Source organism: Aspergillus multicolor (assembly GCF_047715735.1).
Source record: "Aspergillus multicolor strain CBS 133.54 unplaced genomic scaffold BDW74scaffold_16, whole genome shotgun sequence".
NCBI classification, from domain to species: Eukaryota; Fungi; Ascomycota; class Eurotiomycetes; order Eurotiales; family Aspergillaceae; genus Aspergillus; species Aspergillus multicolor.
The window spans coordinates 604,578-632,472 of record NW_027395967.1 but is presented as its reverse complement, the minus strand read 5'-3'; the positions used below and the strand labels follow the sequence as shown (position 1 = coordinate 632,472).

Below are 27,895 nucleotides of genomic sequence, written 5' to 3'. Positions count from 1 at the left end.
CAATCGATGAGCTATTCTGCCTGTAAGTGTGCAAGGCTGGCGAGGAATGGAAGACTCGGTGTCAGCAAATCGCCGAGCACCACACAGCCGCCAGGCCGCGTGTCTCAACTGCCGAAAAAGCAAGATACGGTGTGACCGCAGCCAGGGGGAGATTTCATGCGACAAATGTAGGCATGTCGGCTTGGAGTGCGTTGTCCCGAGTCACCATGTTGGAAGGCAGAAGGGAGTAAAGAAGTAAGATTGTCCGTCTTTGTATCTGAAAGTTTATGCACGCTGACCATAGGCCACCAGCAAACGAAAGGGCTTAGAGAAAGCACTGCACCAGATTGAGCAGGCTATCAAGCGCCCCAAGACTGATCACCCTGCTACTGAAGCTGTTCAGAAAGTGATCTCAGACCTCCAGGATTTGCTTCGTAAGAGTCAAAAGCAAGGATCTCAGAACGAGAGCGAGGACTTTTCCGAGGATCCCGATCAACCGGAACCTCTGCATTTCCCCCGCGATTCCAACTCTGGGGAAAGCCTGACGTTGGATGATGCAGAAAACCCTTTACAGTTACTTGCCCGCGCTTCCGATCTCCAGCTATCCCCAAATGATGCGCGGGATACGGCAGCGTGGCCTCCATTCGCGACCCCGCAGCCAACGACGGGCTTGTCAACGGTCGCCGAGAGTGATACATATGCGGCGAAACCTTTTTTCGTGCCGGTCAGAGCCAGCTTAGATACTGGGCCAGATATGGATCCCATCAACATCGGGCTTGTGACTCTGCCTGAAGCCAAATCTCTTTTCACATTGTATGTTGCACTGCCTGGGTTATAACCACATACTCATTTATTATAGTTTTTACCAGAATCTGGCACATACCAGATGGGGCCTTGATCCTTTGATTCACACTGTTGAATTTGTTCGTTCACAATCAGCCTTTCTCTTCACGTCGATAATGGCTACTACTGCCCTGTTTCTGCCGTCAGAAGCAGCAATGTCCAAAAGACTGTCCAGACACAGCAAGTTGTTGGCTAACAAGGTAGTGCAAGAGCGCCTCAGGTCAGTTGAAATTGTCCTAGCTTTCATGGTCAACGTTCCATGGATGGCGCCGGGAGCCTGCTTGGGTGATGACGATGCTTGCTCCTACATTGCCATGGCCTTGACGGTGGCACTGGATTTGTCCCTGAACAAAATAGTGTCGCCATCAACAAGCTTCGACGGTAGTCTTTTACGAAAGCTTGCTAAGGTCGACTGCATTGATGCCAGAAGGGCTTTGCAGATTGATGGTTTTGAAGACATTGACTCCGGTTCTGATTGGGGCCGAAGATTACTCCGAAGACGAGAGAGAACTTGGATAGCCTTGTTCGTCCTCGAGCGTGGGTGAGTACTGAATACAGCTTAAAGACTTCACACTTTACTGACATGTGGCAGTGTTTGCCTAGCTCGCGGGAGAAGTTATACTGTGCCCCCAACTGCCCTAATTGAGAACTGTGATCGATGGCATATCTCAGACCTTGCAGACTCTCGCGATGGTGCCATGAATTCAATGGCTATACTTCGAAGGAATCTGGTAAGCCTTCCTTGTGTATTCTCTTATAAGATTTAACAAATTAGAATGGGCTCTTCCAAAGGGTCAAGTCCAACTGTGATAACTACCAAGGGAATAGCACTGGCTCTGGAGCCGCACAATCGTAAGCACTCTTTCCTAGACTTGGTTCGAAACTAATAGAGCGACAGAATCAAGACGATGATAGAGAGGTTTTATACTGAGTGGTACGAAACATGGGCGCCAGAAATCGGCGAAGGCCACAGTGAGTCATTTGCTCTAACTAGGACTTACGCTGATCGTACCCAGTGCGAACTCTTCCGCCATATGTGGAAATTCTGGTTACGCATACACAACTTTCGACGTACGGTGGCGTGATAAATCACCCTACAGCGCCTGTTGAAGTCAAGCGGTTCTTTCGTGCGGCTGGGCTTTCCTCGGCCCTGAATGTCATGCGGGCCGCCATCCAAGGCGAAGCGAGATTGAAGTCCATGCCGAACAATACCGTCATCATGATTTCTTTTGCTGCATGCTCTGCACTGAGCCTTAGCGCGATGCCGACCGATAGCAGTTCTAGCTTGGCCCCAAGTGTTCGGAACCTTATCGAAGAAACTGCTGGAGTCCTTGAAAGGATTGGAACTACTACTAGTCATAGGAACGGGGCATCTGTACTTTACGGGAGGTTTCTGCGTGAACTTGTCCGACGTACACCGGCCAGTGCACCTACCTCGGAAGATAGATTTCGAGCCCCTCAATCTGAAGCATTCCCACCGACGGCCCTGGATGCATTGGAATCCATTCCAACCACGGCCCCTGATGGTTTTGCGCCTCTGTTCTGGTCGGAGCCGATACATTTCTCGGCTATGTCTGACGATCAGATCATTGATGCTGTCAACCGGGCTGGTAGCGCTTTCGGGGCGAGTGTTCCAGATGTTCCCTTAGACGACATGATGAGCTGGGACTGGCTTGACCTAGGCAATTCCGAGTTCACTCTTTGAAATCTTGGATATGTTGATTATTAGCGACGTATCCAACGGTAGGTATCTCGGTCCCCGCCGAGACCCCACACGTCGGCCCCCAGAAGTAGCCCCGAGAACCGAACCTTAAAAACGAAATGTCATCGGAGATTTCTCCCAAGTTGCTCATGCAATCTTGAGGTTTCTTTATTGGTTTTTCAATAACATTTTGAGGGACATGGCGACGCTCAGAATCTCAGCGCTGACTCTCTCCCGGAAGGCGACGAGCGTTGCTCGGGCCCAACGATGCTTTCGGACATACCAGAAAACAAGCGGGCGACCAAGTCTGCCTCCAGCTCGCGCTAGACACTACTCCCTTGAAGCGTCCATTGAGAAGCCAACTCGCGCTCCAAAAATCGACCGAGCGGCTTCAAAATTATTCAAAACTGCGGACGAGGCAGTAGCTGACATCGAGAGCGGGTCGACCATCCTCAGTTCCGGCTTTGGTCTTTGTGGAGTAGCAGGTGATTATGACACGCTAGTGTTGAATTTGGATAGATGAATGTATTGACTATTTGTAGATACTATCATTACAGCAATTGCTCGCCGAGGAGCCGAAAGCGTCCACTCGATCACAGCAGTCTCGAACAATGCCGGCGCCCCGGGCAAAGGCGGGCTCTCTACCCTGACGCAATCCGGCCAGGTTGATCGACTCATCATATCATATCTTGGGAATAATAAAGCGCTGGAGCAGAAATATCTTACCGGGAACATTGCCATTGAACTGTGCCCTCAAGGAACCTTGGCAGAGCGCCTGCGTGCGGGAGGGGCTGGGATTCCAGCGTTCTATACTGCTACCGGAGCCCGTAGGTTGGCATCTACACACCCCAACTCAACTAACTCTTGTATAGACACCTTTCTCCAAGATGGAAAGATTCCCGTGCGTCTTGATGCATCAGGCAATGTATTGGAGCATGGCAAGCCCCGAGAAACAAGAGTATTCAACAAAAAGAAATATTTGATGGAAACTGCACTTACGGGTGATGTTGCTATCCTCCGAGCCTGGAAGGCAGACGAGGCTGGAAACTGCGTCTTCCGGTAAAGTGAAACTCGTTTACCGATTGAACAGGCACTGACAACCTTCTCTAGCTACACCACCAAGGCATTCGGGCCTATCATGGCCAAAGCAGCGACTCTCACGATTGTCGAAGCAGAGAACATCGTCCCTGTCGGTTCAATCGATCCCAATGATGTTGATCTGCCTGGCATCTTCGTGGACAGGATCGTTCCTTCGACGAGCGAGAAGCGAATCGAAACCAAGAAGCTTCGACAACCGGAAGAAGCTGACTCAACGGCGTCAAGTGAATCTCCAGCCATCATTCATAGGAACCGAATTGCAAAGCGAGCAGCGAAGGAGCTCAAGCAAGGGTACTATGTCAACCTTGGAGTTGGTACGTCTCATTTTCAGTATGTAGACCCTTTGCTAACTGTTCAGGAATCCCAACTCTAGCGCCCTCAATGTTGCCAAAGGGTGCCAAGGTCTGGATTCAGTCTGAGAATGGAATCCTCGGCATGGTAAGACGGGAATCTGCAACGATGGAACGCAAGCTAACCGAATGAAGGGACCGTATCCTACAGAAGATGAAGTCGATGCGTATGTGGTTTTTATCGTTTCAAAAGAGTTTGTTCACTGACATGCTATAGTGACATTATCAACGCCGGCAAGGAGACCGTTACCCTGGTGCCTGGCGCCGCTACCTTCGACAGCACTGAGTCCTTCGGGATGATTCGGGGTGGCCACGTCGACGTTTCAATTCTAGGGGTCTGTCAATCACCATTCTTCTCGCGCGGCGAATGCTAACACTCGGATTTAGGCTCTCCAAGTGAGCGCAAATGGTGACCTCGCTAATTACATGATACCAGGAAAGGTCTTCAAGGGCATGGGCGGAGCCATGGATCTGATTTCTAACCCCGATCAAACCAAGATTGTAGTCGCAACCAGCCACACCGCGAAAGACGGCTCGTCGAAGATTGTTGCTAAATGCGCCCTCCCGCTGACAGGAGCTAACTGTGTTAGCACGATTATCACGGAGCTGGTATGCAATCGATTATTGAGTGACATGGGCTTGACTAACGGTCAACAATAGTGTGTGTTCCAAGTCAATCGGAAGAAAGGCGAGCTCACCCTGACTGAGCTCGCCCCTGGTGTAGATATTGATGAAGTCAGGGAGAAGACGGATGCTCCTTTCCATGTTGCCAAAACATTGGAGGTCATGCAGTAGGGCTGTTGATTAATGTTGGCCCAGTTATACCCTGTTATATAGAAGTATATGTACAACTTTGTTTTTTGTCTAAAGAGTTTGTCCTTGCTGTGGACGACGACACAATCCTACCCATTATATATCATTATCACCCTGAATCACGGCACTTGGGCAATTAAACCCTATCCAGTTCACTCCTCTCCCTCCCCCTCTCCAACCCCAAAAAACTAACCAAAATCCCCACATCATAAACACATTTCAGAATACCCGCAAGAGTAAAACTCGCCCCAAAGAACCCCCTATTCGCAAGAACGCCCGTAATCAACGGGCCCGCACTTTGCGCACTCGTCTTGACAACATTGATAGCGCCCATAATAGCCGTGCGCTTGTCACTCGGCAACGCGGCCGCCAGAAACGCAGAGCGCGGCGCAACGTCCATATTCTGGGAGCATGCGCGGAGAATCAGGAGCGTCAGGGCGATCGGCAAGTTGAAGAGCGGGATGAGTGCAAGGCAGATGGCGGATGGAAGGTGCGTGAACACCATTGTCTTGATATTGCCAATGCGTTTTGCGATCGAGGAGGCGAGCAGCATGCTGACTGCGGCGATGATGGAGGTTGTGAAGAAGATCGAGCCCAGGGTTCCTTCCGGCAGGGAGAATTTGCGTTTGAAGAAGTAGGTCATCCAGGATCTAGCTTGTTAGCTTCTTCCTTCTCCTACGAGGGGGCGGTGACATACAGAGAAGCAAGACCCGACGCAAACGAGTCGAGACCAAAGAGGATGAAAAGACGGATGACGAGCGAGACAAGGTCGCCGTCGCCCAGGAACGAGAGGAAAGATTTCCGCTCCGGCTCGCCCTCTGCCCGTTCTCCTAGAAGGGGCTGCGTCTCGCTGCTGCGCTGCTGCTTCGTCTTGACCTCCGCCTCCACCTTCTTGCTCAGCGCCACGGAGAGAAGAAACTTGAGGAAACCGATTGCAGCGTAGGCAAAGAAGATCGTCCGGCACGCTGGAATATACTCCCACCCCCTCTTGGTCTCTAGCAAGTTAATGGCCCACCCACAGGCCATCACGCCCAGCGCTGTCCCGGCTGTGCCGACCAGCGAGTACCAGAGCAGGATATCACGCAGGAACTCCTTGGGCGTGAGGTGCGCCAGCGTCGACTCTTCGACAGCCTTGAACGGACCAATCTCGTTGCCACTGCTGCTGATCAGTACGAATCACACAAGTACATGAGTTGTGATAACTACCTTGGACTAATAACCCCCAGCACCGCGGCGGCTAGAAGCCCCCAGTAATTCCCACACAGCGCAAAGACAACCCCGGAGCCAACCATCAACGCAGAGCCCAGCGCTAGGACCGTCCGGCGACCCATGGCATCAGCAAACAGCGTGAGCAGAAAACTGATAGCGACATCGCCGACCAGCGTCAGGGTCATGAACAGACCGATCCGGTCATCGGCGATATTTAGAGCTGAGAGATAGGAAGCTAGAATCAGGGTCGAGCCGCCGTAGGCGAAGAGGCGGACGAAGCGTTGCGCGATCAGCAGCTTTGTGTCGCGCGGGGAGTGCCAGAGTGAGAGCAGGCCGACCTCCTCGAGGGTCCTGTGGAGGAGGGACGGAGAGGACTGAGAGGACTCGTCATGAGTCATGTTGGTTTAGAATTGTATATACGTCAAAATCGCCAGCTACTGACTTCTATGTGCAGAGCATTGAGTGTCGAGAATTGAAGTTGGAGAATTGCGAGCACAGGCAGAAAGATGAGCCAATGCCAAGAGTTTTGTATGCTCGGAGTCGGAGATCACCAGTATCCTGATACGTATTTAGCCTCTTATTTGTGTTAGGTATGTATCGAATACAGGATAAATACGGCTGCCTTGTCGGAGATTGCGATTATCTCGTCTTCTCCGAGCTTCTCGGAGTTAGTAGGTACTTGCTCCATTGCGCAAGAACGAAATGAATGAAACAGGCTTGTCAATGCCGACAACGCCATGGACACCACACCATATCATGTCCTAAAAATCATCCTCTATATAACTAGAAATAGTGTAGCCGAAGATCCAGCTATACCCCATCCAAATCATCAAGTCGTAGACATAGACTAAGGCAAATCACTATATATATATATACCCATCACAGCACCATCATGAACTTGGGGTCGCGGTCATCGTTATACCCTTCATACTTGGCATACTTGCCATTTCTCTTATCCCTGTTCACCTTGGCGCAGTACAAGACGTTAAGAAGGATCCTGCTCACATTAGCGACCCACCACGCAGTTGAAGCGGATGGCACGTACATAAACCAAGCAAACACCAACAAGCCCATGACCACCGTGTGACCGCGGTGGAACTGCGGCTTATCCTTGTTAGGGTAGATAAATGCTAGCTGCATGTCAGCATGTATACAATTTGGAAGCAAGTTGCGGAACTCACTCGCAACGAACCCTCCGCAGTTCGCGATTGCAAGCTGCATTCCCGACGTCGTGGCTCGCTTATAGTGTCCCGCGGAGTTGTTTGAGTTCCAAACCAGAATACATGGGACACTGGCATACATCCCGGTCGCCATGAGAAAGGTCATGCCGTACTTTGCCTGCGGGGACGTGATATTGCCGATCGCAGCATACCCGGCAATTGCGAGTGGGAGGGAGAATAGCATGATGACGCCTCTAAGTCTGACGCGATCGGACAACAAGGCAACGAAGACTATTCTAATTAGACTGAGCAGAGCGGAAGTGGGGACAGAAATACCTGTTAGCACAGCAGCAACGGCGTATGGTATGACCGTCCAAAGTTGCGTTTGGTTCGCATCGTCGGCAAAGCCACTTTCCTCGATAATGGTTGGTAGCTGTGCCGTCAGTGACCGGCAACACACAAAGGACAAGGTACGTACAAATAGACCAAACGAGTACAGCCCAGATAGGATAGCAAAGTAGGCAGTGGCCGAGAACCACATTTGAGGCTCCAGGAGCCCTCTACGGACTTCAGACCACGCCAGGCTCTCCTCCTCAGCTGCGAGCCTACTGTTCTTAGCACACGACTCTACCAAGTATAAGAGACATACCCTTGAATCTGGGGATTCTCCATTTGTATCCTCTCACGCGCAAATCGGCGTTCCTCTTCGGTCAAGAAAGGCGCACTCTCGATGCTATTGGGCAGGGCGAAGAAGCTGAGGCATCCGCAGAGGAAGGTCTGGCATTGTTAATCAATGAACGGAAAGTTTCAATAAAAACCTACCAAGATACCCTCAATGATCATGATCCAGCGCCATCCTTCCAAGCCACCTCGAGGGCCAATCTCCGCCAACCCGCGAGCCAGGAGTCCTAGCACTGTTACCTAGGGCCTTTACTTTGAGGGAATCAACGCACCACCAAAAGCACCAGACAATGAGGCAGCGGTATAGAACAGACCAATACGGAGCGCCAGATCGCCTCGTCTGTAGAATGAGGAGAGATAGAGTACCTAGCAGTGTCAGCATTTCCGAAAGAACCAGATTACACAGACAAACCATTCCGGGAAGCAAGCCCCCCTCAGCAATTCCCAACAGTGCACGGACGGCAGCAAAGCTGCCAAAGTTGCGGACAAACCCGAGGCACATGGTGAAGATGCCCCAGACTACCGTAAGCGCTGGAAGCCATATTTTTGGCGACGCCTTCTTGATGATCAGGTTGCTCGGAACCTCACTACAAACGTCAACAACAAAGTGCTTTACAGTCTTCAATGCATATGCGTACCTCAGAATATAGAAGAGATAGAAGATAGTTAAGCCGACGTCGTACTGATGGTTTGTGATACCGAGATCCTCTTCGAGACCGAGGATCTTTGCGTTACCGACGTTCGTTCGGTCGAGGAAGGAGCAGAGGAAGAGAAGTGCGAGGATAGGTAGGATTCTGTGTAGTAAGTAATATTAGTCGTGTATCAACCAGTGGTGGGCAAAGGTAGGTGGTACCTGGTATCAAGCTTCCACAAGATCTTTCTGGCCAGCTTCTCAGCGTCAGCATCGCTGTTCACGCTAAACGAGTGCTTCTTGACATTATCGGCCATCTCTACCCTAGATTTCTCAGGGTCCATGGTGTCTGGTTTGAGAATATGTGGTTGAAGGCAGAGAAAAAGGCACAACGCGACGAACAATTGCAACGTAAGAAACGAGAAGGGGAAGAAGCAAGGGGGAAGATAAACCGCCGACCGGCCAGCTGAGCACGCGAAGGAGAGGTCGTACAGGGCCCGATCGGCCATTTTTCTGACGCCGATCAACACTGGTTACAGCCAGAGGTGCAGCCCTCCAAGGCTTGATTTGCTTCAACCCCGCATTCAGGGCCAGCCAAGCGACCACCCCAGATTGCTTGCCAGAAAGCCAAGCGGGCGACAGGCGGGGAAGCAGCCACGCCGGAACCCAATTGTCAGCCAGCGATCAGTAATCCGGACTCACTTCTGGGGCCGATGGGCGGTCGTCCACCAACAGTGTCCAGATTCCTGCTCAGGTGTCCAGAGCCTTGCCCTGCCCTGCCCTGCCCTGCGCCTGCTCCAAGCCCCAGCTCCCAAGTCCCAACGCCCCAACATTGGTATCTTGGCCAACAGATGACGTCTTGGCGACAGGTCGGCTTGCTCCGACAAGATCGTCGATTCGATTGGGCTTTTTAGACGGCTAGACCAGATTGTTTGTTGAACGCTTCACAAGTTGCAAGGGAGCACAATGGCTAAACCACTAACTCATGGTGTAACCTCACGAATGCTTGCATCTTGAGATAGGGCAATTCACCTGCTGATACCTAAGCGCCGCTTCTCCTTGGCCGCTTGGCATCTGCTGAGCCTAGGTGCCCTGAGTTCGCCTTTCCCTTTCCCTTCCCCGCACTGACGTTCCCCATCTCCACAAAGCCCCAGCGTGCTGCCTACCGCAACATAATCTGAACGTAGCCAGAGCCAAACAAACCAAACCGACCATGGCAACGAAGCGCGACTCATTGTCCGCCTATTCAGACGCCTCAAGCTCCTACTGGCCCCCTGGCTGGAATTTCGCGCGGTTCGCCAGCGCCACGCCCGCAGATAATGCGACGCTCTCCGAAGAAGAACGCGCAAAAATGCAAGCCGGCTTACGCGATGTGATGGGGGAAGAGGGCGTCGCTGAGCTGGCACGCATCATGTGGCAGGAGCAACTGCGTGCAATGAGGGCTGAAAAAGAAAAGAAGGCTGTAGCGGCACCTCCGCCACCAGCTTGGCTGGGTACTTGGAGAAAGAGATATAAGGACTCGAGGAAGAGCTGGGGGTTTGTGTGTATTTGGACCAATGCTGCTGTTTCTGCTGCCGAGGAGTCTGGGGGCGCCGAGGAGTTTCAAAATAGAGTGCGAGAACTTGCTGAAAATCCGTTCAGGGCAGCCTTGGAGCAAGGGCAGCCAGCTGAACTGATCGAGGACGCGCGCGAGACGTTTGAGATTCAGTGGGTTCGGTTAGAAAATCTAGAAAAAGAAAAAGACATAAGCGACACGGACCTCGTCGAGCGACTACGCGCCCGGTACCATTCAACGCAAGAGCCTGGTTCTGTCCAGCAAGGTCTTGCTCTACCTATTTTTCTCGTTGTGTCTCCGTCGGCAGTGGTCTCGGTTCTGTCGACCTCGGGAGAACGGCCAGAAGCGACAAGCCCCGGTTGGCGATCCGGAGCGCCATTCTTGCTGGCTGTTGCAGCAGAGGACGAACAGGGTGCTGTCGAGGAGGATAAAGAGGTCAATGAGACAGCTGGGCGCAGAGAGGTGAATTCATTCAAACCTGTCTTTAGGGTCGCCGTGGAGGTGCTGGTGGGCGAGCTCTGGCCGGCGGTTGAGGAGCAGATTACGACGCTGGAAAAGATGACGACCTATGTGCAGGGAGCAGATGTGACAGAGCATGCATTGTCCACTCGTGATGATGAAGAACATGAGGGAGCTGGTGAGGATGAAGATGGCTTGGATGCGGTATGGTGGTCGATGCATCCGCCGCCACATCGGATGAGGAAGAGGAGAAGGTTGTTTGGCAGTGGATGATCTGTATCACTGTTCTCTGCCCATTGAACTTGGCTCATCGGCCCGTTTCTCTCTATTTTTATTACCGGATGCCTCGCAGAACTCTGAATTGATTCAATGACCATCAAAGCCCCATACTCCTGCTTAGTGGCTTGGATCTGCTGCTGTCGGCCGGTATGGTCAAGATCTCGTTCTCTCCTTTGGGTATACTTCTGACAACCCCACCACCCTTGACGTATTGGCCTACTGAGTGCTACATGCTACCTAAGAAAAGTGCGCTCGTTCTACCATGAGAGCACACGGAGAGTCAAATCCGAAACCGTGATTCGACGCATATGTTCATAGCGCAATGAATGCAATGCCACGAAAAGAGCAACGAGGGAAGCCGCCCCTCGGAAACCCTTAGGCGCGAATGCGCGCGCTCACTCTAAAATCGGAAATGACGAGACGGACATCGAAACGGAGCTCACCCAGAGACAAACTTGGTGGTACTTCCGAGCTCTTCATGTTCCCTCGCCATCAACCAGTCAAGCTCCCATTGCGGCCCGAGCAAACTCATACCATGGCCAACGCCTACGAATCTTCTGCAAGCCCCATGCTTATGATATGCAACGATCAATCACACGTTGCGAGCTCCAGTGGCTGTCTACCTTTGCAATGGCATGCAGGAGTAAGTCAATTTGAATAGCGGCTCGTTTCTCGATGTGACGGTATTCCATCAGCCTTGGCCGTTGATGGAGGTTGACTTGGTTAACCTCAATCAGGCCGACACATTCATTATCTAGGTAGAACCCTACTTACCTCAACACGCTGCCGCAATACGAGCTCGCATGCAGAGTGCTTGGCCGCTTCGGTCCTCGAGCGTCCAGTTGATGGCTCTTTCATGCGTCTTTCATCAAACTCTTGGGAAGCATCGACAAGTTAAGCATAACAATGGACATGCCACGCTGGTAGCAAACGCCAACAGGACACAGAGCGAGCCTTCATACATTCCCATATCTATCGCAACCGCACAAGATGTCAATCGCCTTACAATCTAGAGTCAACAATCCGAGAAAGCCACACCATTGATCTCACAAGTGCTAACAGCTCTGTCAAGACTCAAGATAACAAAGCCAACACTTCATGCCTAAGCGGTCATCTGCGCCACCTTCAACGCCAGATTCGTGTTGATATCTGTTTTCAGATCTTTCAGCAGATTGCCCATTTGAGTGATCACTGTAGGCGCGTAGGTATTCTGCGCCACGCTGCCCGCCCAAAACAGAATCCCCTCGTCCACATACGTTTCGAAGGTCTGGCGCACCTTTGCTACCTGCCAATTCAGATAAGCCGGCATGATCTCCCTCCAGGATTTTTCAAAGTCATAATTCACACCCTGCGTCGCCGCATATGTCGTCAGATCGCCAAACAGCTTTGCAATGTTATCAAACGTCGAATGAAACGCGTCTACCACCCTGTCCTCGCGGCGGTAGTTGTGCATGTCTACTACGTCAAGAAGAATACCTACACGCTCTTGCGGGTTATAGTTGTCCCACATGTTTCGGGAAATAAAGTCCCACCCCTTGACCATGTACTCCTTGTACACGTTGAAGTCACGGTCGCAGACCTGGAGGTTCTCGATGAATCGATTTGACAGGCCTGAATCGCTAGTGCGACCCAGGAGCCCCGTAAAATAATCGTTGATGTTGCCTGCCCAGTTATGCGTGAAGGACAGACTCGTGTATGTCGTGGTCGGCCAGTTGTGTTGGAAGATGCCGTGTGGCCCAAACACCTGAGTGAAAGGGACGGCTCCCTCAGTCAACGCAACGTGGTTGGGAGTCTCACCGGCGGCCATGTATTCGAGCGCGTTGCGAAACTCTTGCTTCTCCAGGACGTGCTCGGTCACCCAGTCGGTACCACTAGCGAGCGTGCTGAGACTGGTTATGCCCGCCGCGGCACACAGACCTTGTTTCGCGACCGTCCAGGCTCGGCCAGTTGTGAGGAGTATGCTAGATGCGCCAGGATATTGCTGCACCCATATACTTGATCTTTGGCCGTTGGGGCCACAGAGAGCCATGGCGACCCTTTCGCGGGCGCCACGCGGGAACAGATCGCGTTCCCCTAGAAGGAAAGAAGCCTCTAAGCCTCCTACTAGCTGGGATTGGGATGAGTTGGAAACGGATATGTCCCGTTTCCCCCTGAGGAGCGCGGTCAAGTCATCCGTTCCGCAAGAGTAATCGAACTCGTCTTCCTCGTTGTAGACATTTGGCAGGTTGGACTCTTCCTCCAATTCGCTCGTCAGACTGTCGAGATGACTAGGACCGTAACAGAGGTTGATATCTGGCAGCTCAGGAGACGCAGGCTGGTTTGGATCCGCACAGCAAAAGTACGAGTAGGTACCGGAGCGACATCCCCAACCATCTGTGGCAACTGTTGTCTCGCCAGGCTCGCAGCCTGTCTTACAGTCCGTCGAGAAGTCAAAGAGGAGGTTCTCCCACTGCACCCAGGCCGTGTTTCCGGCACGCCATTTGCAGTCCTTCCAGGGTGTTGGATCTTCGCAGCAGAAGCTCTTGAATCCACCGTTATAGCTGCAGCTTTGCTGTCCCCCTTGGCCCTGCTTAGCCTTGGTGAGCTCGTTGGGAAGGCGATTGTCGTCGCCGCAGCCATAGGACTCGAAGGAAAGGGCGCCACCTAGGGGCCCAACGCAGACCCGAAAAAGGCACCGGCAGCGCAGATAGGGGCGGCGCCAAACCACTTACAGGCGTCGAGGACGTCTGTTGACTCTGTCTTGGTACAGCAGAGCGACTTGTGGCCAGTCCAACAGCCGTCAGTGCTGGCCGAGACCTCAATCTCCTCGTCGTTGCAGCGGTTCTTTGCCAACAGGCCACAGAACTTGGGACTGCCTTTCCATTTGCAGGTCGGCGGGCTCTTGGAGGGGCAGCAGAAGTAGCGTGTTCCCTGGTTACAGCCTAGCTCGATTCCCAAAGGGTTCTTATTGCTTGAAGATTCCTCGACAGGAATCAAACCCGAGGGACAGTCGGCGCTGCACTCACCCCAGACGCACTGACTGGGGTCGTTATTTGCATGTGCAGCGAGCACTGGAACCGTCAGGTCGGTGCGCCCGGCTGCCTTGACCAGGGCCCGGATGGCGGTGCCCTTGTGGTCATCTGTCGAGGCCGCCCAGACCATCACCCCGCCCAGACAGAGCTCGTTGGCGTAATCCATCTTAGCTTTGAGGGTCTCATCGTCGTCGTATGAGACCCACTGGTTCGTGTCCCAGGTCACCATCTGCACGCCTGCTTTCTCATCATGGACCACCTTGGCGCCGCCCGCGTCGATGATGTCCTGAATCTCAGAAAACATCAAGCTTCCAGCTGACGCTGAGCACTTGCCGGGATTGCCTCCAGCCGAGAAGCCACAGCCCGGAGAGTTGCATGCCGGATCCGACAGGGTGAAACTGCGGCCATAGAAGCCCATTCCCATAACGACCTTCTTAGGGTCAATGTCGTTACGCCAGAGGAGCTCCAGGGCAAGGTTAATCTCAGTTAGGTTAGTATGCGAGTTGATATACGGCCCTAGGTAGGGGTTTGTGCCATCCCATGTGCCGTGCAGGTCATAGCTCATGATATTGAACCAGTCGAGAATGGGCTCCATGTTCTTGATGTCAAAGTGCTGCAGATACCAAAAGGAAGCGGGCAGAGTGATCGTAAGTCCCCGGTTGCCTAGTACAGCTTTGAGATTCTTCAGAAATGAGACGAAATTCTCAAAGTCTTCAGGAGCGCCGGAGCGCTCTCTGCTACACTGCATACTTGTCAGTTATGCCTCTGCTCGACAAGGATAGCAACATACGGGTACTCCCAGTCAATGTCCACGCCGTCAAAGCCATACTTGTCCATGAACGACAGGAAGGACTCGAAGAAAACATCTTGTTGGTCTGTTGATGCTGCCAACTCGGAAAAAGTTCGCTTTGTGGGCTGATCAGGGTCGTTCATACTCCAGCCGCCTATGGCAATCTACAACCAGGTTGTTAATGCTTATCTTTGGGACCTTGGGTTTCTGACCTACCCAAACCTCCAGACTGGGGTTATAGTTCTTCAGTGCGGTCAGCCGCGGCATGTATTCCTCGTCCGAGTCCTGCATGTTCGCAATCTTATAGCTATCCGGATCGATAAAAGCAAATGCATAGTTGAGATGCGTATACGCCCCTATCAGCAAGTCTTCCGGGTTGACTGCGGAGATTGAAGTTAGCAGACGGCTGAGGAGCGAGAGAGAAAGAGAGAGCGACTCACGGCCATTGCACTTTTTACTCGTCGACCACCCCTCATAATACCCGATCACCTTCTTTCCCGCGCTCGAGCCTCCCGGGCAGCTGGGCTTGGTCACTTTCTCATCACCACAGAAGTCCTCGGTCGTGCCACAAAAACCATACTCAGAGCAGCAGACATTGAGCGGGCAATTTGATCTCTCACTCCACTGCGAGCCCCATCCCGGGTCACATTCGCTTTTTGTGTCGCAGGTAGAGGTGCAGTTCTCCGGGGCGCAGTAGGAGGGGCCCATGCCACAGACCTATTTCTCGTGAGTTACTGTTGGCTATTCTCCCGAGGTTCGAAACAACTTACATTGTTCTTTCCACAGCATCCTAGCTTACATGGCCTGTCGAGGGAGCAGGAGTAATCTTGCTGTGCGTTTACATTAGCGAGGGAGACAAGGCAGACGAGAGCTGCGAGAAGAATGCATATATTGAAGTGGTAAGAGTACAGCGACATGATGGTAAAGATCTGTAGTCTGACATGGGATAGCCCATCGGCCGTACACCTGGGTTTATAAACCACCTCCTCGTTTATCATCTCATCTTCTCTAGTTGCTTACCGTTGACCATGACTAGTAAGGGAAACATTGCGTGAAATCCCGCCAGCCCCGGTCTTGTCAGGAGCACATTGACAGACACCTGCATGAAGGATCGTACTCCCTGCTGAGGTAGCATTGCGTAAAGCGTTTTTATCACAAGACGTGCCGCGGACTTGCTGCCTCTGATGCCTGTGGTTCTCAACAGGCACCAATCTGAGAGAAGCCCTAAACGGCGATTCCGCATGGTGAAATTGCGAGAAGCGAGGTCTGACCACATGCAACTCGACAATGACCGATCTATCTGACACAGGGGAATAATTCGGAAGTGAGACATTCTAGATAAGGTCCAGGGTTTCCCCTCTTTTCATGCAGGGACCGGGGCATAGGGCTGTGTGATGTGATATGACATGCATAAGCCGCGACCCTCAACCCAATCAACAGGCAGCATGCTTATCCCAGACAAGGACTCAAAACACTAAAAGGCGCACAGAGAGAGCAGGTACGGACACAATCTCGGGGTAATCTCCGAATGAGCTGGTCACTTGCAGCAGGGTCTGATCGAGAGTCGAGTTGCGCAGACTGATTGGTGCACATAGCAAGCCCGTAACTGGGGTGACTATGGAGAGCATCAAGTAGAGGGAGAGGCTACACTATTCAGCCAATAAGAAGCTGCATGGTGTTGCAGTTCTCGGACACTGTCCAGATCCCGAAAGGAGATTTGTACTCCCTCGAGCACGGAAAGCAAATGGTCGGTCTCATTCGACTCTCATAACCCAAGCCCTACCCGTGGGCTTGAATTTTCTAGCAGATTTGCTCTCCAAAGAACACAACATGTGGACCTTCATCGCTTTGCTCTTGCCATTAGCCCTAGCTGCCGACCAGAGTGTGAGTCCCAGCCATACATTCAAGTACATGCACTAACTATCGAAACAGTTCTTCTTCTTTATCAACCAGACCGAGACTCTTTTCTCCGGCATATCAGCGCAATGCAATCTAGCCCTATCTGTTTCCATCCCAGAGTGTCCGCAAGAGCTGCTCAATCTCCTCGGCAGCAGCCAATTCTACACGGTGCAGAATGAAACTATGATGGACATACTGTGCCGAGAGGCTTGCCCACCGGCTCTCGACACCTATCGGTCAAGCGTACAAGAGGCTTGTGCCAACGATCCGCAGCCCCGTGCTGGCTACCCGGCCACGTATTGGGTGGACGCAGTGTCCTCTGTGCAGACGCAAATGTGCCTCAAGGACTCCACTGCGGGCCAATACTGTACTCAGTTCCTTGAGCAAACGTTGGGTGACGCGGCCGATCCGACAGACCTGCTGGGAGGATATAACACAGAGCAACTGTGTTTAGAGTGCATCGTCAATCTCTTCCAACACCAGCAGTCAACTCCTTACTCCAACTACGACGTCGAAATGTCAGAAGCCTGGGCCGAGATACAGGCCCGCTGCAACCTCGAATACCCAACTGCAACACCCACGCTGGAGACGAATGTGACAAGCCTAGGAAACTACGCGCCCTCAGGCTATGCCACAGCTGCCTGCGTCGGCAGCCGCACTTACGAGGTCGTCAGCGGCGACAACTGTGTCGATATCTCCCAGACAAACCACGTTTCAACAGGATCCCTTATCACCCTAAATAGTCTGCGCTTGGATTGTACAAACCTACTACTTGGTCAAACCCTTTGCCTGCCTCCAGAGTGCGACGACTATGTCGTACAGAGCGGCGACACCTGTATCGATATTGCCGCCAAGTTCCCAGACGTCTCCTACCAGCAAATAGTAGCCTGGAACCCTACAATCAACCCATACTGCACGAACCTCCTGGTCGACCAGAACATCTGCGTTGGCCCGCCAGGTGGCATAGCAAATTTCACCACCGTACCCGGGGCCACGGCCACGCAGACAGGCCTCTATGCCACCGAGACAGCCACGAGATCGTCGCCAGTCGCGGAGGGAACTACGACCAGATGTGGAAAATATTACTTGGTACAACCAGTAAGCCATGTCTCAAAGCCCCCAGTGAAAATTCCTCATTAACAAAACAAAGGGCGACTACTGCGAGATCGTCGCCCTCAACCAAACAGTGTCCCTGGATCTCTTCTTAGCCATGAACCCGCAGATCGACTCCTCATGCAGCAACCTCCTCTCAGGCTTCAGCTACTGCGTGCAGCCAACGCGCGACTTCAACACAACAACCACATCGCCCGTCATCCCGGCGCCAACCTCCACCCCACCAGGCACCACAACCGAGTGCTACGAGTGGTACATCATCCAGTCCGGCGACTACTGCGCCAAAGTGACAGACCAGTTCGGGATCACTTTTGCGCAGTTCCAAGCCTGGAACCCCGCTGTCGCGGATGACTGCTCGAATCTCCTGCTTGATGTCGCGTATTGTGTAAATGGGGCGCTTACCGTTGCGTCGACTCCTGCTGCCGCGGTGGCTTCCCGTCGGACTTTGGATGCGAGGTTGGAGCGGGGCCGAGATCTCGCTGGCGTTGTGAGGGCTCGGAGTGGTCCTGTGCAGACTAAAGCGCCGGGGTCTGCTGGCGGTGGTGTAGCTATTGGTTGGCCTGGGGTGAACTCGCCTAGACTGAGACAGCAGATGGGATTGGGAATTGATATATCCTGAAGGAATGATCCTCTCTAGTCTGCAGTTGGTGTGCAATTCCAAGTGATGGGCTGGATTACACATCCCACCGAATAATCTAGAGCGCTTCAAGTTCCTAGTGCATCTTATCAGATAGTAGAAGAAATATAAAGTTGAATATATATATATATATATATATATATATATGACGCAAAACCTGGGATCGCCGCATGACATTCATGTAGGACGGGCTAGGGTCAGCCCAGGTTGCCCTAGTTAGATCAGGGTCGCGCGGCGTACATCCCGCATTCTTGTTAGATGACTTGGCAAGGGAGTCAATTCAGTTCTATGATGGGTATTGAACACTTGGATGGATTGAGAAGTTTACGGATAACTTTAACAAGATTATAGATCTCTATGTTGGTGGCTCTGAAGTCTATCACACACTCCATGTCTATGCAACAAGGAATGTCCACACCCAAATACCAAATCTCAGCGAGACCCTGACATCCCCTCATTTAAGCAACGAGCATCACGAATTGCAGTTTATATGTCCTAAAAGTCTGAATCAGGGATTTTACGTTTTAAAAGCGCCGTTTTCTTGTTGTTACAGAGGTCCTCAGCTTTCTGATTCGCCGACGGGCGAGCCCTTGAGGCCCGCGGAATTATACATCGCTGGACCTTGTGCTCCATTGACACGCAGCGAAAACAACTGATATTATTTGCCGGTGACTCTACGCCTCAGGCACCAACACATACATTACACGACAACGTCGGCAAGAACCTTTCAACTTGACATGGTATGATCGGGCAAGGTCTGCTTCCTCCCAGTTTGAGCTAACGTCAATCAGAGCAAGCTCAATGGTCTCCAATCTGCCGAATGATATGCAACGTGCCTAGTACGACAGGAGAATTGTTTTTGCATGAAGTCAACTGGGGCTTATGGACAACGACGCATATCCGTTACCAAACAACTCTTCAAAATGTCCGGAGTTACAACTTACGACCTCCATATTTGTGCGCCACCCAACAAGAAAGCTAGGAGTTACTGTTGTGACATCCTAGTGGATGGCATCATAACGCCATGGCAAGCACGTTTGTATGCTGCAGCTGACGCCATAGAGTGTCTCCAAATGGGAGTCTTAAATAGCTGCCGCCCAGCTCTCTCTTATCAGTTCAATCTTGATTGTATTGTTCGGCGTCAAAATGGCTGCTAGCGCTACGCATAGAAATATTGGGCCTGTTGACAAAACTGCTCATAGTTCGGTGCGCAGAGCATCACTAGACAATGAGGTTGACCGAGTCGACGCCAAAGAGGAAAGAGAGTTTGTAAGAGATAACCCCTCTTCTTAGGCTCAGACTGACAAGTTTAGCTATGGAGACTCGATTTAGGACTCCTGACTATTGGGTTCCTAGGATATGTGTTCAAGTACCTCGATCAGATCAATATTGTATGGACCGCCCCGTATACACGCAGGAATGAGTCGAGCTAAACATTATTTAGAGCAATGCGTACGTTTCCGGGATGCAAGATGACCTGAAGTTATACGGCAATGAGTTAAACTACTTTACGACCTATTTCAAGTGTGTATGTGATTTTAATTTGATGTCTCAAACTAACGGCTTGATAGCATTGGGTATATGGTCATGCTGTTTCCGTCTTGCATTCTGGTCTCATATATCGGTCCATCTGTATGGCTGCCGGCTTGTGAAGTAAGTTGCCAGATGTCGACCTCGCATCCATCGATCCTAACAATAATAGGTCTTCTGGGGTGTCTTTACTTGCTGTTTGTCGACAGTGACAAATGAAAAGCAGGTAAGAAACATATCTAAGGTCTTAAATCAGTCGCTGATAATTCAGGTCTACGGTCTCCGCTTCCTCATCGGGTTCTTCGAGGGTGTGACATGGCCGGGATACTATACTATCATTAGGTCAGTCAGAGCGAGATAGAGATGGACAGAGAGTTAATGAATGCTTTAGTCAATGGTACCTACCACACGAGCTGGCTCTGCGCATGAGCATTTACAACATCGCCCAGCCTGTCGGCGCAATGATGTCTGGCGCTATACAAGGGTCTCTAGCAACGAACCTGGACGGGTCCATGGGCCGTGCGGGTTGGCGCTGGGCTTTTATTACCAACGTAAGCCTTTACAATGCTGAAACTACACTATGTATGGTATTAATGACTCTATGCAGGGCGTCTGTACCATATTCGTTGCGCTGCTTGCATTCATTGTCCTTCCAGGTTATGTATGCCATGTCTTCATTCACTTATCAACAACGCAGCGCTGATACTCTGACAGCCAGAGCGTCCGAATCCGCTGTCCAGATTCTATCTAAAGCCGAAGCACATAGGTATTTTATCTTGCTCTACCACCTATATTGGTGTTGCGTTGATGATCATAGAAATTGCCCTAGCACGAGGAAGACGCGTTGGCCGAAAGGCCCAAACCGGAATCACACCTAGAAGCTTTTTGCGGACTTTTAAGATTTGGTTCTTCTGGGCGATTGTCCGTGAGTTATAGCCTGTCCAGAAAGTGAAATATATGCGTACTGACGGGATATGCGTCAGTCGCATGGCCCATTGGAAGTAATACGGCCCCAACGAGCTACTTCAACCTGTGGTTGAAATCTCTCACAAACGCTAACGGGACTGCTAAATAGTAAGTCTTTGCAGAATTATGCCATCAGTGTCCTGGTTAACATGAACCAGTTCGGTGGGCATGCTCAACTACCTCCCCATCGTCGGCCAAGCCATCCAACTCGTCGCCGAAGTCATCTTCAGCGGCCTCAGCGATCAATATGGGCGATTCCCATTCTTGCTTCTCCATTCTGTGGGTCTCCCCAGCTTCAGAACCAAGCAATCCAGACTAACCATGCAGGCAATCAACATCGCCTCCCTCATCATCCTCGTAATCCAGCCCTCAAACCAGGCCCTGCATATGGCTGGATACTACCTGAACTACGTGGGAGCGTAAGACTACCCATCCGATCCAACCTCACTATATACGCTGACTGATACATATACACGTATAGCGTCTCCCTAATGCTCCTCTGCTCCTGGGCCTCAACGCACCTGCAAAGCGAGCCCGAAGCACGCACGATCCTCTTCGCCAGCGGCACGATCATATCGTACGCGCTGAATGCCTTTGTTCCCATTGCGGCTTTTCCAGCCTCGGAGGCGCCGCATTGGCGCATTGGGGCAAAGCTGTATCTTGGATTTGCGGTTGTCGCGTTGTTAATGTTTGTTGGTATCCATCTTGGGTTCAGGAGGGAGGGGCAGATGAAAAGGAAGGCGGCGCAGAGGGGAGGTGAGGAGGAGAACTGAGTTGTCAGTGAGTGTATGGGAGCACGGTTGATATCTTGGTATAAACTCCTGGGTGATGTGTGTCCTCTTGACTAGGGCTGCCGAGAGAGCCGCGTCCTCAATCGCTCTCGACTGTTCTCTTTTATCACGCTAGATTTCTCGAAGCTACTATTGAGACAGCCAGATCAATCAGATTACTTTTACTCTGCGTTCGACAAGAAATAACCGCGGTCATAAGCCAATGGCAAACCAGCAGCGGCCGCCTCTACACGATTCGCTCGCCAATGCCGGTTACGTCAGTCCTGCAGGATCAAGTATATAAGCACAACCCCCCAGCCCAGCCTTGCACAACAATCCAGCTTCCTAACAAGATGGCCACCGACGAAGCCAAAGCCGCATACCGCTCGACTCTCGAGGTCCTCTATTCCAACATAATATTCTCTCCGAAAGCCGCCGAGGAGCTCGCCTCAATCACCCTGGCGTCCAACGTACCGCGCGAGACACAACTCCGTACTTTTTGGGAATTCTTCCTAGACACGGTCTTACAGCACCCAGAGCACCATGATCACCTCGTCGACGTCCTCATCGATCTCTCCGAGCTCCCGGACGCAGTAACCAATACGCCCCAGGAAACAAACCAGCCTGAACCTCTGAGGGTACATGGCCAGCAAGTCTGGAAAGACCTCCCGATGCTCAGCAGCTCTGTAGCTGAGTGGTGGGACCTGTACGCCTCCGTTCTCCCGCCCGACTGCACACCGAGTGAAAAGGAAGGAGCCATCAGCCGAGAGCTCAACAAGAATCGATTCTTCGCGCTCCTCGTCACCATAGATGAGCCAGTCTTCCTGAAGTACGCGGTATATGCGATCCATACACTCCGCGAAGCCCTCGAGTTCCACCTGATGTATCGACGGCCCGGCGAGCTGCTGGAGGCGTGGATCCCTGCTGCGGCGGTGTGGATTGAGGTGCTGGGAGTGCAAATGTATGAGTGGGAGGGGGTTTATGAGACTAGGGAGGCGAATGGAGGTCGAGCGAGGGGTGGGTCGTTGTGGAGGGAGGGAGAGCCGGGGTTCAGTAAAGAGAGATGGCGGTTTTGGCGGGAGAGGTTCGCGCAGGCCAAAGGGATGAAGGGAGAGCCTATCGAGACGAGGAGGATTGCTGAGGAGGCCGAGATCATGATGATGGAGATTGAGGCTGGTCATGTTGAGTAGAGTCAAGGCAAAATGTTTGATGCACCTACCTAATCCAGAAAGTTAGCTTGTCTCATTCAATACAACGGCCTGAGACAGTCACTATTGCACATGGCCTTCTTGTTACCTTCATCCTCAAGGTGCATTACCACTCCGTCGAGCGCAAGCGTCTTCGAAAACCCCGCCCCTCCGTTTGTACCAGAAACGGTTTAGATAACTCGGCCCCTCGGCGGGTTGTTGCGTCCTTCGTCTTTAGACTCGCGGCCGTCAACGAGGATCGGAAGCTTGAAGAATAGAAGTGTGTTGCTATGGCAGTCGTGCCATCGCCTGAGTCTTCAAGCGACAAGATCCACCGCTAGTAACACTCTTTGTGCAGGCATGCGTCTGGGAGGCTCTATCTCCATGAGCGAAGCGTGGTTTGTGTTGGTTTTAGAGGATGAAAGGATTGTGCGGGAACATCGCGAGACCGATTTCTATATGCGTTTGTCAAATATATAGACTAATCTTGAGCATCCAAAGCATCGACCGTTGATTACTAAGGCTAATAGCCAACATATGAGCTCGGGAAGCTTGAGAATATTCCAGAGAGTGAGTTAGTTGCGAGGGGAAGAAGTTGGGACTGTGGACTGTCCGCACCTTCTGTGCCTGCGGGCTGTCACGTCACGCATCCTTTCTTCCACCCATCTCACCTCCCTTTTCGCCTTCACCATCATCCATATTCATCTATAGTCTATAACTGAGCAATCATCGGACACGATGGACTTCTGCTTTACGACGTTGGAAGGCGGGATCTGCTTGATGCAGCCAGGAAAGGCCGTTCGGTTCATGCTTTCCGGGGCCTAGGGAGGGATACGAGTGTGGACCGATGCCAGAACAGAAGAATAGTGAGTACAATTTGGATGTATTGTTCTAAGATTATTTGATCATATAAATAACAGGTCAAGGAAGTACAATACAAGGGTGCCCGCCCGCACGAAGCCGGCCATACAGCGACTTGCCCAGCTGTTTCCCAAACTCGTTGCTGTCCGACCCTCTCGCAAGTCGTATTGTTGGCTCAGCGCCTCGAATGGTCCCAACTACATTGGGAGACGCAAAGCGAAATTGAAGCGGAAGCCTCGAGAGTTTCAGAGTCCCTGTCGGCAATGACGATTGCCCTCTTCTCCTTTGCTGTGATATCAGCTGTATCACACCTCGCCTTGTGGTTCCTGTAGATGCATACTGGGACCCAGAGCACCGGGGCCTGGTGGACAGCATGAAGTTGTTCAAGAAGGCTGCGGCGCTCTCTACGCAATTTGTCTACCACCGCTCTGGTTTCGCCAACGAGGAAGACGTTGAAGTCGCATGCAGCGAAGAAGAGAGCCAGCGCGACCAGAAGTGTCTTTCGTCTAGCGCCACCTTCTATAAGCAGGCATCCGCCTTTAGCAAAACGGAGTGAATCAAAAGCCTTGTCCTCAGCCTCGTTCCCCCCCCCACCCCCCCCCCGGAGAGCCGCTGTAAAAGGTTGGTTTTGGTTTGATATTGTCGACTCCTCTACCGCATTCAGCAGGTCGACATCCGGTAGGGTAGTCGGCTCATGGTTCAACAGCAGCGGGCCCCATCTAGACCAGTTTGCTCGACTATGCTTGAGCTCCCCGAAAGTTCCCAAGTTTCCAACTGTCGCTTCATAATTGAATCATATGTCGGGAAAGATATCAAGCCTTGACACGATAAATCGCTACTCATGCATCTGTCCAGGAAGGGAGTTGAATATTCAGTGACCTGTACCTTGAATGTCTCATCAACGGAGGGTTTTTAGGGTTTTGGGTTATAACCCAAACTTATCGATGCCTTGAACCATGCCGACTCGAGCAACGACCGCGGCCTTGGAAGAGACCATCCTCTTTATACGGATGCTTACCAAAAGACCTTGGGTCGGTTTGAGCTGCAATGACCACTGTTCAAATTCGACTGTCGTCCCACAAGCTATGACCCGTCAGATAGTGGTCCGAGTCGTAGAAATGGTTTTGCGCATCAAACGGCACAATTCTCTGGCCCCAGCGTTTCTCCACCTCTGTATGGAGATTCTGTGTACTGACCAGCGGGTAACCAAACCCTCCAAGTGAGCAACAAGGGGCCCAAGCAGAGGTCCCCGGGAGGGACTTCTTGAGGTCGCGGAGGGCGCAAAGAAGGGCGCCGTACTCATGAACCTTGCTACTATCGACGTTAATGCGGAAGTGCACAGCCCGGAGGACGGAAGAGGCGGTCTTGGTCAGGGAGCGCATATGCTCCCACACAGCGAGGAAGCCGGGGTTCTCGTCGAAACCAGGATCTCTATAGAGGCGATAAGAAATCTCACCGGTTGTCTGGAGCTCGACATCAATGGCACACAGGCCGTCGTTGCTTCCATCGTACCGCTCAGTCATATCAAAGCCCAGGATACACTGTGGTGCTTGAGGATCGCTGGGGACGTGAAGGTTGAAATCCAGACAGGTGGGATTAGATTTCTGGCCGACGTCTGTGAGAAAGCGCAACTTTGCCGCGACGGGTCTGTCAATAATGGTGAACTTGACTCCCGCCTTATCGTCCCGGAGTAAGGCCGTCGATGGCCTCAATTGCGCTTCCCTACCACCAGTCTTTACCAGGAACTGTATCCATTGTGGCGTTGGACCTCTAGCGTACTCAAGGCCGGCTTCGGCTTCTTCGACCGGGGTGGTGGACGCAGAGGGAATGAGAGCACCCGTGTCCTATAGATGCGTCCGGTTAGTACCTGCTCAACGTAAGGCCACACTCGGCCAAAGGAAACGACCTATACCCGGTACAGGCTCGTCAAGCATACCTGGGAGCTTGCACTAATAGCATCTCCAGCCGGTACCGACCGCTGCGACTCACGAGGCTCTTGGCCAGCGCTGGCGGTGTTGATAGCTTGACCAGGCTCGAATGCAAGGGCCATGGGGTTGAGCGTGTGTTTCGGGTCTGACATCACGACTATTCTGGGGAAATGCGGCAGAAACCCGCAGACGATATTGAACGCAACAAGAATGCACTGATATACAGATAGAATTGGCAGGAGAAAAAAGGATGCTGGAACGCAGTTGCTGATGGGATTTGCAGTGGACTATTTTGACCAGGAGCAGAGACAATCAAGAAGATGCAATCGTAGAAAAGAAGGAGGGGCGCGAACGCGCGTTGTCCTTTATCTTGAGCCCCTTAGCTGGCGGATTATGTAGTCGTACTGTCGTGGTACTGTCGCGAGATACAGCACAAGCCACAGGCCCATTCACAGAGGCAGGCAATGCCACTTGAACAGCAGTAATCCCATTTTGACGGAGATTAGGGATGCAGTTTTCTACCCGGCAAGATACCTTAGAAACTTAACCATATATGGACTTGACATACATGGTGTTCTACGTTCTCGCAATTAGGGTTAGCCAGGCTGGGTGTGGTTGATCATGGAGTCTGCTGGAACAGTGCATCCAAACTAGCAGCTAGTTGTGAAACGGTGAAGACATGCTCATAACAGCCCCTTGGACTTGAATGTATTGAAGTTAAAGCAGTGAAAATGCAGTCAATCAACCAGTACGTGGTGTCTATTCATAATCTCCATATGACATTACTAGTCAACTAGGAAGGTCCAGAAGCAAACTTGAACCTCTATCATAATTGAGGACAAAGACGGTAGAAGGCTCTATAAGAATGGAAGATGATAAAGCAAATTTGGAAGAGTGCATGGATGGTATCCCTAAATGCGATTAGGAAAGCGATATGTCTACTATCGGGCTTCAAGACATGGCATATCTATTATACATTCGCTAGCACCCGAGCCTATCTATGCATATATCTAAGCAGGCCTATACAGCGGAAAACAAGCAGAGACAACGGCCACCACTCTCATGCAGTATCATAAGTATAACAGAGGACGTCACCCTCAGTATTCAGCAACGTCTCAAGAGTCGCATTTCCCGCAAGCCGACCAATATTGACCGTGAAGTCAAGCGTGACATTCTTCCCACTGTAATCCATCGGCTCAACCGGCCCACCAACCTCATGAAGGCGGGCCGGAAGGTCCTGCTGCTGCCACTCCCAGAGAATGCGATCGAGGTTGCCGTGGTGGAGGTAGAAGAGAGGATCGCCGGGGCTCTCGTACTGGTTCCCCAACGTCCCGAGAACACCACCGACACCGAAGTGTCCGCTGCCGTGGATATTGGGCTCGGTGAATTGGGGGATGTTCTCGAGGGCGCGCGCGAAGGTCGTGTAGTCGGGCTGGCTTTGGACATGGTCGACGAGGCTCTGTGCCGCGAAGCTGTTCATGATCCAGGGGATGTAGTCGCGCTGCAGGCAGCCGCCGCCGGCGTGGTGGAGCTGGAACTTGTCGGAGGTGAAGGGGCCGTTTTGGACGCAGCCTCCGCCGGTACGGCCGGTGAGGTTGAAGGGGTTGTCGGCTGGGTCGGTGATCTCGACCCAGGCACCGTTTCCGCCGAAGCCGGTGTCTGGATCGAAGATCTCGGTTTCGTAGATGGCGGTTGATGAAAGGTTAGTGGAGGCATCTTGCGACCAGTTCCAATAGCTGATGAGAGTAAGCATTTTGCCCGGTATATTGCGAATAAGACCCAGAACTCACGGCTGGGCACCGGTGTATCCACATTCCTCGCGCAGTGACTTCTCGTATGAGGCCACAAAGTACCGATGCCAGAGCAAGAAGTGACCCTGAGAAACGAACAATGATCAGCGCGATCGGCACAGGACAAGATAATCCTGTAGAGGCCTTACCACGAAGTGGATATATGGAGTCTGATCGGAGTGAACCGCCTGGAAATCGTCAAAACGATTGACAGTACCGTTCAGCCCAGATTTGGCCTCCAGAGTGGTCAAGCACTGGACGGCATCAATGTACTCGGCCTTCTCTTCGACGGTCAACTGTCTCCTAACCAGATGTTAGCAGAGATCGACGCCCTAGTTTCATCCACGAGCTCACCATTCTTTGCGCACAGGAGGGTTGCTGCACGTTGCGCGGCGTCCATGGGGAGAACCGGAGGCAAGATTCAGCAGCGCCAAAGAGGAGAGGAGCTTGGCAAGACGCATCTTGAAAGTTTGTCTGAAACACGAGCCACGGCCTAGAATTCCTTAATGTTGTAGGGGAAACTGCAGCCTTTTGAAAACAATAGTCGGGCCGCCCGGCTATGGCTTGTTCGGCAGGAGTCTGGAAGCCCTAACGCTGGCTCCAGTGCCAGAATGTGCCAAAACCGCCGTCTCCGTTAGCCTTGTCTAGCGTTGC

At 52.1% G+C, this 27,895-nt stretch overlaps 10 protein-coding genes across 10 annotated transcripts; 6 read left to right on the top strand and 4 right to left on the bottom strand.

Annotated features, from left to right (window-relative positions):
* Nucleotides 1-6: 6 nt before the first annotated feature.
* On the top strand, nt 7-2,527 carry BDW74DRAFT_168632 (uncharacterized protein; the record flags this gene model as incomplete). Its single annotated transcript, XM_073726871.1, has 8 exons — nt 7-22; nt 66-234; nt 292-792; nt 839-1,363; nt 1,415-1,553; nt 1,598-1,674; nt 1,721-1,794; nt 1,839-2,527. The coding sequence occupies 8 exons, from the start codon at nt 7-9 to the stop codon at nt 2,525-2,527; spliced, it is 2,190 nt and encodes a 729-aa protein (XP_073582959.1).
* A 26-nt stretch (nt 2,528-2,553) lies between these two features.
* Nucleotides 2,554-4,844, top strand: BDW74DRAFT_33397 (3-oxoacid CoA-transferase). The gene is made up of 9 exons (XM_073732540.1): nt 2,554-3,009; nt 3,067-3,351; nt 3,397-3,583; nt 3,635-3,936; nt 3,981-4,060; nt 4,108-4,139; nt 4,190-4,307; nt 4,360-4,581; nt 4,633-4,844. Exons 1-9 carry the CDS (start codon nt 2,724-2,726, stop codon nt 4,765-4,767), a joined length of 1,647 nt encoding a protein of 548 aa, XP_073582958.1. The 5' UTR covers nt 2,554-2,723; the 3' UTR covers nt 4,768-4,844.
* A 77-nt stretch (nt 4,845-4,921) lies between these two features.
* Nucleotides 4,922-6,392, bottom strand: BDW74DRAFT_179318 (putative MFS transporter; the record flags this gene model as incomplete). The annotated part of the gene is made up of 3 exons (XM_073729441.1): nt 4,922-5,435; nt 5,483-5,941; nt 5,992-6,392. 3 exons carry the CDS (start codon nt 6,390-6,392, stop codon nt 4,922-4,924), a joined length of 1,374 nt encoding a protein of 457 aa, XP_073582957.1.
* Nucleotides 6,393-6,652: 260 nt separating this feature from the next.
* On the bottom strand, nt 6,653-8,870 carry BDW74DRAFT_155329 (putative MFS transporter). The gene is made up of 11 exons (XM_073724812.1): nt 8,689-8,870; nt 8,474-8,629; nt 8,248-8,422; nt 8,108-8,201; nt 7,977-8,062; nt 7,804-7,931; nt 7,633-7,759; nt 7,491-7,587; nt 7,176-7,445; nt 7,040-7,124; nt 6,653-6,991 (listed from the first exon to the last, which is right to left on the bottom strand). The coding sequence occupies exons 1-11, from the start codon at nt 8,808-8,810 to the stop codon at nt 6,874-6,876; spliced, it is 1,458 nt and encodes a 485-aa protein (XP_073582956.1). The 5' UTR covers nt 8,811-8,870; the 3' UTR covers nt 6,653-6,873.
* Nucleotides 8,871-9,466: 596 nt separating this feature from the next.
* On the top strand, nt 9,467-10,841 carry BDW74DRAFT_155327 (uncharacterized protein). Its single transcript, XM_073724811.1, has one exon. It carries the CDS (start codon nt 9,680-9,682, stop codon nt 10,751-10,753), a length of 1,074 nt encoding a protein of 357 aa, XP_073582955.1. The 5' UTR covers nt 9,467-9,679; the 3' UTR covers nt 10,754-10,841.
* Nucleotides 10,842-11,697: 856 nt separating this feature from the next.
* Nucleotides 11,698-15,477, bottom strand: BDW74DRAFT_185842 (glycoside hydrolase family 18 protein; the record flags this gene model as incomplete). The annotated part of the gene is made up of 6 exons (XM_073731133.1): nt 11,698-13,402; nt 13,435-14,507; nt 14,561-14,724; nt 14,777-14,940; nt 15,001-15,277; nt 15,331-15,477. 6 exons carry the CDS (start codon nt 15,475-15,477, stop codon nt 11,862-11,864), a joined length of 3,366 nt encoding a protein of 1,121 aa, XP_073582954.1. The 3' UTR covers nt 11,698-11,861.
* A 429-nt stretch (nt 15,478-15,906) lies between these two features.
* Nucleotides 15,907-18,289, top strand: BDW74DRAFT_155322 (uncharacterized protein). Its single transcript, XM_073724810.1, has 3 exons — nt 15,907-16,444; nt 16,493-17,557; nt 17,610-18,289. The coding sequence occupies exons 1-3, from the start codon at nt 16,391-16,393 to the stop codon at nt 18,189-18,191; spliced, it is 1,701 nt and encodes a 566-aa protein (XP_073582953.1). The 5' UTR covers nt 15,907-16,390; the 3' UTR covers nt 18,192-18,289.
* A 1,066-nt stretch (nt 18,290-19,355) lies between these two features.
* BDW74DRAFT_179313 (uncharacterized protein) lies at nt 19,356-21,478 on the top strand (the record flags this gene model as incomplete). Its single annotated transcript, XM_073729440.1, has 14 exons — nt 19,356-19,478; nt 19,523-19,600; nt 19,654-19,733; nt 19,781-19,862; nt 19,912-19,965; nt 20,011-20,081; nt 20,131-20,290; nt 20,347-20,400; nt 20,454-20,505; nt 20,557-20,664; nt 20,723-20,813; nt 20,864-20,984; nt 21,033-21,124; nt 21,187-21,478. The coding sequence occupies 14 exons, from the start codon at nt 19,356-19,358 to the stop codon at nt 21,476-21,478; spliced, it is 1,458 nt and encodes a 485-aa protein (XP_073582952.1).
* Nucleotides 21,479-21,828: 350 nt separating this feature from the next.
* On the top strand, nt 21,829-23,133 carry BDW74DRAFT_185835 (DUF3632 domain-containing protein; the record flags this gene model as incomplete). The annotated part of the gene is made up of 1 exon (XM_073731132.1): nt 21,829-23,133. The coding sequence occupies one exon, from the start codon at nt 21,829-21,831 to the stop codon at nt 22,663-22,665; it is 837 nt and encodes a 278-aa protein (XP_073582951.1). The 3' UTR covers nt 22,666-23,133.
* Nucleotides 23,134-26,332: 3,199 nt separating this feature from the next.
* Nucleotides 26,333-27,818, bottom strand: BDW74DRAFT_33108 (tyrosinase family protein). Its single transcript, XM_073732539.1, has 4 exons — nt 27,596-27,818; nt 27,391-27,544; nt 27,242-27,327; nt 26,333-27,187 (listed from the first exon to the last, which is right to left on the bottom strand). The coding sequence occupies exons 1-4, from the start codon at nt 27,700-27,702 to the stop codon at nt 26,512-26,514; spliced, it is 1,023 nt and encodes a 340-aa protein (XP_073582950.1). The 5' UTR covers nt 27,703-27,818; the 3' UTR covers nt 26,333-26,511.
* Between the last annotated feature and the right edge of the window lie 77 nt (nt 27,819-27,895).

What these genes read in the sequence shown, in the direction of transcription:
- BDW74DRAFT_33397 (XM_073732540.1), top strand. Translation starts at nt 2,724, where the DNA reads ATGGCGACGCTCAGAATCTCAGCGCTGACTCTCTCCCGGAAGGCGACG. An exon ending in TGGTCTTTGTGGAGTAGCAG is followed by an intron (nt 3,010 to 3,066) that starts GTGATTATGACA and finishes GACTATTTGTAG; the next exon opens with ATACTATCATTACAGCAATT. An exon ending in ACAGAAGATGAAGTCGATGC is followed by an intron (nt 4,140 to 4,189) that starts GTATGTGGTTTT and finishes GACATGCTATAG; the next exon opens with TGACATTATCAACGCCGGCA.
- BDW74DRAFT_155329 (XM_073724812.1), bottom strand. Translation starts at nt 8,810, where the DNA reads ATGGACCCTGAGAAATCTAGGGTAGAGATGGCCGATAATGTCAAGAAG. An exon ending in GGGGCTTGCTTCCCGGAATG is followed by an intron (nt 8,202 to 8,247) that starts GTTTGTCTGTGT and finishes TGACACTGCTAG; the next exon opens with GTACTCTATCTCTCCTCATT. An exon ending in ATTGTCTGGTGCTTTTGGTG is followed by an intron (nt 8,063 to 8,107) that starts GTGCGTTGATTC and finishes TAACAGTGCTAG; the next exon opens with GACTCCTGGCTCGCGGGTTG.
- BDW74DRAFT_155327 (XM_073724811.1), top strand. Translation starts at nt 9,680, where the DNA reads ATGGCAACGAAGCGCGACTCATTGTCCGCCTATTCAGACGCCTCAAGC.
- BDW74DRAFT_155322 (XM_073724810.1), top strand. Translation starts at nt 16,391, where the DNA reads ATGTGGACCTTCATCGCTTTGCTCTTGCCATTAGCCCTAGCTGCCGAC. An exon ending in CCCTAGCTGCCGACCAGAGT is followed by an intron (nt 16,445 to 16,492) that starts GTGAGTCCCAGC and finishes CTATCGAAACAG; the next exon opens with TTCTTCTTCTTTATCAACCA. An exon ending in AATATTACTTGGTACAACCA is followed by an intron (nt 17,558 to 17,609) that starts GTAAGCCATGTC and finishes AACAAAACAAAG; the next exon opens with GGCGACTACTGCGAGATCGT.
- BDW74DRAFT_33108 (XM_073732539.1), bottom strand. Translation starts at nt 27,702, where the DNA reads ATGCGTCTTGCCAAGCTCCTCTCCTCTTTGGCGCTGCTGAATCTTGCC. An exon ending in CTCCATATATCCACTTCGTG is followed by an intron (nt 27,328 to 27,390) that starts GTAAGGCCTCTA and finishes TTCGTTTCTCAG; the next exon opens with GGTCACTTCTTGCTCTGGCA. An exon ending in GGATACACCGGTGCCCAGCC is followed by an intron (nt 27,188 to 27,241) that starts GTGAGTTCTGGG and finishes TACTCTCATCAG; the next exon opens with CTATTGGAACTGGTCGCAAG.